The sequence below is a fragment of the Myotis brandtii genome, unplaced genomic scaffold, assembly GCF_000412655.1.
Source record: "Myotis brandtii unplaced genomic scaffold, ASM41265v1 scaffold125, whole genome shotgun sequence".
NCBI lineage: Eukaryota > Metazoa > Chordata > Mammalia > Chiroptera > Vespertilionidae > Myotis > Myotis brandtii.
Window position 1 is genome coordinate 14,129,070 of NW_005354385.1, and position 6,849 is coordinate 14,135,918.

Genomic DNA, 6,849 nt, shown 5'->3' on the forward strand with positions numbered 1-6,849 from the left:
TTTCATCTTTGAAGATTGTTATCAAACAGACTTCATTGGCCAACATTTTCTGAGTCATATATAACTTGGAAATCAAAGAAATAAATTTCTCTGGGGAATTATGTTATGAAAAAATAACAAGGATGACAATAAATGCAGCTTTGAAAACACCGTTCCATCTCAGCTTACAAAGATTTCTTTCCTAGACTCCAAGTGTCTTTCCTAGGTTGGAACTTCCTTAGGGACTTTGACTACTACTTGATATGCATCGCTTTTCCTCCACTACTCAGCACCAGGTTGCACACTAAAGCTCCCAAAATCATGTGGAATGGACCAAAGTATGAATGAACACGATTCTTTAAAACTTCCAAGGATAAGCAGACTATTTGAAATTGGGTAGGTTGTTTGGCATTCTATTTATTAACAAGTTTAACTCCCTTGAATCTGCGATCTTTATAAGCTACATCTTACCCAACACACAGCTGTATGCAAATTTCTCTCCAAGCCCTCTCATTTCCCCTTGTTAATCAAAAGAGGCTCCCCATCGCTTCCTCATTGCTTTTAATTTAAACATCTGGAAACTTAAAATACCTCTTTCCTTCAGCTTATATGTTTTGTTTACACAGAACTGTAAATACAATGGAACAGGGCTGTATCTGTTGCTAAATGTGTACCCTTCCTTCTTTTGCTGGTAACAACAGAAATGTGGTGTTCCTGAGTTTGAGCTTCGGTTTTTCTCTTCTGCATAATGGGCCCAACAGAACTCACCACATGGGTTTGCTGTGTGAACAAAATAAGGCAAGTCACCTGGCACACACAAGGCACCCAACCCATTTGTTGTTTTGTTGTGTTCTGTTCTGTTTTATTTTGAATAAAGGAAATGAGTCAAGCTAGAACAGGAAGACTGGCATTGTGGCATTGTGGGTGAAGTCAGAGCAATTTTAGAAGGATTAAAGTTAAATGTATTCCTAATAATTATCAAAGATGTTTCACAAAGCTGCCATATTTAGAATTCACATGAGTTCACAGTTACTGCTCAAAGACTTGTGCTTTCAGAACTTTCTTTAAGATTTGAAGAAGTTTGGATTATAATGACTACTTTCTTATATCACATATGTTCTCTTCACCAAAAAGAGGAATGGAAAATACCAGGCAGTGATATTTCAGGAACTAAAGAAAAACCTGATGTCCTATTAAAACAAAGACAATCATGGGAAATGTTGTGGCCAAGTTTGCGGGTAAGGAAACTGTAAAAGCTGTTAATACCATCTTTCTCATTAAAATGTCCACAGTGAAAGGATAAAAATGGGGACTTGAGAATTCCTTTGGAATTCTCTTGGAGTTCAGGGAAACAAATAAAAACAAACTCCATATGCTATTATGATAAAAGAAGAGTGTCTCCCTTCTCCATTAGAAAGAAGGTAGAAAATACATGCTTGGGTTTGTGATTACAAAATAGAAGGAAATAGTAAAATTGCTGCACAGTGATCCAGGAAGAGAGAAAGGATGTGTTTTGCTTTATTTTTTTCAGTAAGCTACACTGAGCAAAAAAAAGTACAATAGTTAACTTCTGAATTTTTAGTCCCCTCCTCTTGAATACATACTTACACATCTATTAGTAGAGGATATTTCTTGGATTTATCAAAATGAGGAGGCAAGATCATCTGATACCAAAATTCTAAACAAACAGAAAGATTAATTAGTGAATTAAGAACAATGATTAGCACATGATTTTGGTTCCTTACCTGTTAGTAATAAGTCATATCTAGAGTTTAACAATGTGTTAAATTAGAATAGGAAAAAGAAGTGAACTACTTGCATTCAGAATGCTTTTAAGAAATAAAATCATTCTCTGTCAGGTTAAAATACTAGTTCAGATTAAAACAATAAAATTGTTTCTAATGTATCTACTAAATACTATTAAATACATCGGCACCTTGTAAGATAAAAGTGCATTTTAGAATTGCTAATGCTTTGTTTTTGTGATTCTGTTCTTTGGCATTTGATCTACTTATCTAGTTTGTTTATGGCTTATGTTCTAAGTTTGCCTGCAAAATGTTTTCCTCTTCTTGAATTTCCTTGAAGATGTTTAGGATTTTTAGTTGGCCCCAATTCTATTTTAAAGTTCTGATCTAATAACATTTGTGTAATTCTTATTGCCATCCCAGGCCGCGAAGCCGAGCTCCCATTCTCAGCTGTATGCTTCACAGCATGAAATCAGGCTTATATAGAGCAGACTGTTGTGTACTTTCTATATGATCTTTCCCAGATCTGTTTAATTCTCTGTGCTTGATTTAACATCAGTTCAATAAAATGTGTCCCTAAATAATGAATTGGTTTCCTTTGCTCCCAAATTCAGGTTGATGAGCTAGACTAATAAATCAAAAAGAGAGGGAAAAAAACGAGTTGTTCCATATTTTAATAAGATTGCCTCCAGCTTCAGGCGATTGGACTAACCTGTAGGAAAAAATTTCCCTGTCTGGAGCTGCTTCTTCCTTAGATTTATCTTTTTGTTTTTTGTGACAATTATTTTAATTGTTGAAAAAAGTAAGATTTAGGAGTCAACTCTTTATATAGACTTCTCCCATTTGTATTTTACTGATTATTTTATGTCTTTTGATCAAATGTGCTTATAAGATCAAAAATTTCAGTGTTTATTACATTTCGATCTATGAGTTAGTTGATCATAATGTTTCTAATGAATATGCCAAACCCACCATTGGATCTCTCTTTGGTTTGAATTAGCACTCGTTGATTGGAAGTGTTTTAGTTCCCCCCTTTGAAGATGCGCAGTCTATTCTTTGGGGAGTGGGGATCCTTCTAATCCCTAGTCCTACCTCCCTTTGCTCCCTCCTCCCAGACTCTCCCCAGGCCTTTCTTTCCTGGAGTTTGAATGGTATAATCACATCCCAGCTGGAGCCTCCTCCTCTGGCAACACCATCCTTCACTTTCTAGCAGGTTATCTATCCAGTCCTGTGGTTTCCCTGGCCCTAAAACCTTCTGGAGCTCCCCACCGTTTACCAACTGAAATAGAACTTCACATTTCGGTATTCAGTGCCTCTGCACCTGGAAGTCCAGCTAGTTCTCCCAAACACTAAGCCCTTGCCAGGTCAGCCTGGTACAGGGGGAGCAGCTCTGGCAATGCTTGGAAACTTATTACAAACTCAGAATCCTGGGCCCACCCTAACGGGAATGTGCATATTATCAAGGTCCAAGGTGACTCATTTGCACATTCAGTTTGAATAGCACTGCTCTAGGCTGTTCTTCAGAGGTGCCTTACACTTTCCAGGGCTCTTCCTGCCATTTAAAATGAGATGAGGTGAGTTTTTTTCTATTATTGTCCTATATTTTAAAAAATAAATCTAATACTGTCAACAATAATAAAATTAAATTTAAAAAATAAATCTAAAATAAATCCTGATGGATTTCCCCCTCCCTTATGAATTGTCAGCCCTTAGAAAAAAAAACAAGCAAGCAAACAGAAATGAACAAATTACAAGATTTCCTACTTCTTGTTCTTAGTGGTCCCTGAATATAATCCATGATCAAGCAACTAGGCCAAGGACTAGAATAACTCTTTCTTGGGGCTAGAGGGTTAGGAAAAATTCCGAATTTCTCTCCCGAGACAGAAGTTTCAACATTTTATAGCCAACCTTAATTTTTTTATACAACCATCTAAGATATTTTTTGTCACTTTGGGTTAAGAGAAAGTACATGAAGGTATCATTAAGTTAAACACACAATTAAGACTTATTAGGAGAAAAGAGTTACTATTGAGATGAATGATGCTGTATTTTAAGACAAAAGAATGTAAAACTAGTAGTTCTTGTGACAACATTTCATGGGGAGATAACCTTCAATTTCATTTATATACACTCTGAAATGCATATTTTCAGATCAAGTGATTGTATTTATTTGTATTTTTACTTAACTTACTCGTCCCATTCAAATGAATGAAGTCCAGTGTTTTTCTTGGCATCTGGATGTTCTGCAGTGTCTCATACAAAGCTGTATTGTTTTCCAGGAGTCTCAGTTCTAAACAAATAGTCGAGATTACCGGAAATTCATTACAATGTGAAGCATTTGCATTGTGCCAAGCAATAAAGCACAAGTGGACAATTCACTGATGGGACTATGCATGCATCAGGTTATAAACCTTGTGTTCAGTGTAACTGTTAAGACACTCTAAAGCCAAAGAAAATCCCACTACACTAAGTACACATCGGTCCTGTTTACATACACTTTTCTAAGAAGCAAAAGAATGATGAAATAAAAGAGAATACCTTTATCATTGCTGCTGCTATGCAGAGTATAGCGGGGGATTTGAGGGCCTGTTAACATAATCAGGGAAAAAAATATTTCTTAATACATTTTAGCATAGTATTTTTTTTCTAAATACATCGTATTTTTCAAAAATGGCATTTATTACCATTTAACGTGGATAGAATTTTGATACCAATTAACTTTGATAGAATACATATCATAGTGGATAAAGGACTTAATAAGTGTTAGCTGTTTTTCCTTCCTTAAAATAAGTGCAACTTGAGCGTGAGCGTGAGAAATACTACCAGAAAGGCACAGGGCTCAGGGGAAAGAAGCAGGAAATGAACTTCTGGCCCTGCTGGTGCCTCGGGCACGTTATCATTCCGGTGCCCAATTTCCTCATTTATGCACTAAGCTATTGGAGAGCTGCTAGGATTCCCTGCCCTAAATCCACAATCTCGAAGGACCACACAAGCCCTCAGGCCCGCTGCCCCTCAGGGTGGAGCCAGGGAGCCAGCCTCCCCTAGGGGAGGGCGGATTTCCCTCCCGCTGCCCCGCGGAGGAGTCCTGAGCCTCGCGGCACATCTGCACAGTGCCTGACTTGGATAAGCAGTTCCTTCCTGGCACGCAAAAGTGTTTTTCTCACCCTCCCATATCTTCACTATTTATCCCAACTGTGGGAGTTGCAGAGTGGAAGGTAATGTATAGAAAAGCTATTTTGTGAGCTATTTAATTTTCTGCATTTGGATAATATTAATTTTTACCTTGATCGGGACCACAGTGAAAGCATTACCTGGTATACAGACCTGGGTTTGAATCCTGGCTTACCTGCGGTGTGACTTAGGACAACATATTGATGCTTCAATTTCCTCATATAAAATGAGGATAATACTATCTACATTAAAGAGTTTTCTCAAGGATCAAACTTGATCATGAATCTAAAACTTTTAGCACAGTGCATAGTATAAAACACACGCCCAAGAAATGGTGACTGAAAACAGCCATAGTAAAGAGCCATAAAGAAAACTATGATAATGAAGAAACTATGCTAGTAAAGAAAGATTCGGATAACTGGTTTGAAGACCTATTTTGGTTAGGAACAGTTTCCAGAATATCCAGATTCTGTCATTCTGAGATGTAATTTAGCACAGTGTTAAAGGGAGGACTTGGGAGGCAGGGGCCTGTGTTTGAATCCTGTTGTGCCTTTATTAGCTGCGTGACCTGTGGACATCACATTGCCTCTCCTTGTCCAGGTTTCTTCATTTATAATAAAAAAAACAGTAATAACAATAGCAACAGAAGATAGAGCAGTGAGCAAGTGGGGTAATGGGCACCATCCACATACATTTTCTCATTTAAAAGGGCAAGTGCAAAAAATAATAAACCATTCACAGTATCCTATATAATAAAACCCTAATATGCAAATTGACCGAATGGCGGAACAACTGGTCACTATGACACGTACTGACCACCAGGGGGCAGACACTCAACACAGGAGCTGTCTCCTGGTGGTCAGTGCACTCCCACAGGGGGAGCGCCTCTCAGCCAGAAGCCGGGCTCATGCAGCCACAGTGGCAGGAGCCTCTCCTGCCTCCATTTTAGGCAGGCGGTAAGGAGCCAAGGGTCCCAGACTGGGAGAGCCCTGGACTGTGAGAGGGATGTCTGACTGCTGGCTTAGGCCCAATCCCCCCAGGGGACATCCTCCAGGGGTCCTGGACTGTGAGAGGGTACAGGCTGGGCTGAGGGACCCTCCTCCCTAGTGCACGAGTCTCGTGCACTGGGCCTCTAGTGTTTATATATAAGGATGGAGTGCTCTGTTACACAAGAGCTCTGGGGTGTGACTGTTTTCAGAATAAAACAAGCCTCTTGGTTAGAAGGGGAAGGAAAGGTGATTAACTCACCACTTAGACGTGAGTGAAGAGGACTTACATGATTTCAAGAACTCCTCAGATTCAAAAGGAGAGAACTGAGCAGGGCAGAAAGAATGTTTCCTAAACTGGACATAGGAAGAGAGACTTCAGGGATGGAAATGCTGAGCCAGGAGGTAGTAAGAAGGTTGTCCAGAGAGAGGAGGGGCCATCAGCTGGGGAAGTGTGGAGGGAGGGGAGCTCACAAGCAGAGGGATGGAGGGAGCTACTTCAGATGGACATTGTGGGTACCCACTGCTGCTGATCTACCTCCCAGCGGTCAGGTCACACTTACCTGAACATCTCAGCTGATAGTACTTCGCCCCTTTACTAAATGATGCCGAATAGTACTGACACCTTTCTGGATCCAGTTCACAACTCAGACATGTCACGTTTGCATAGTTATTAAGTTGGATTCTGTAAAACCAATGGTGGAAATTAAGTGTTTGATTAAAGGGTAAAGAAAGAAAGGAATTGAATAATGCCCTATTCCAAGATTTCAGAATGCCAAAGCAATCCTCGGAAACGTTTAAAAATAAAAACTATGCATTGATTCATTATAAACTCAAACCTCCCAATGTTTGGAAATATCACAAAACATCTAATAAAGTCATTCTCTTTTGTTGACCTGCAGATTGATTTATAAAGAAATAAAAGCATTTGAGAATAACTGCAGTTTAATATATTAATTAGGATAAGC

General features: G+C 39.0%; 1 protein-coding gene across 1 annotated transcript in view; it reads right to left on the reverse strand.

Moving 5' to 3' along the window:
• The window catches only part of DPP4 (dipeptidyl-peptidase 4), a 90,303-nt gene that overhangs the window by 20,758 nt on the left and 62,696 nt on the right, over positions 1-6,849 (reverse strand). The window contains exons 16-19 of the mRNA XM_005859372.2: positions 6,445-6,566; positions 4,263-4,310; positions 3,916-4,014; positions 1,588-1,657 (exon numbers count right to left, since the gene is read on the reverse strand). Coding sequence (XP_005859434.1) covers positions 1,588-1,657; positions 3,916-4,014; positions 4,263-4,310; positions 6,445-6,566 — 339 coding nt within the window. The remainder of the gene's footprint in view (positions 1-1,587; positions 1,658-3,915; positions 4,015-4,262; positions 4,311-6,444; positions 6,567-6,849) is intronic.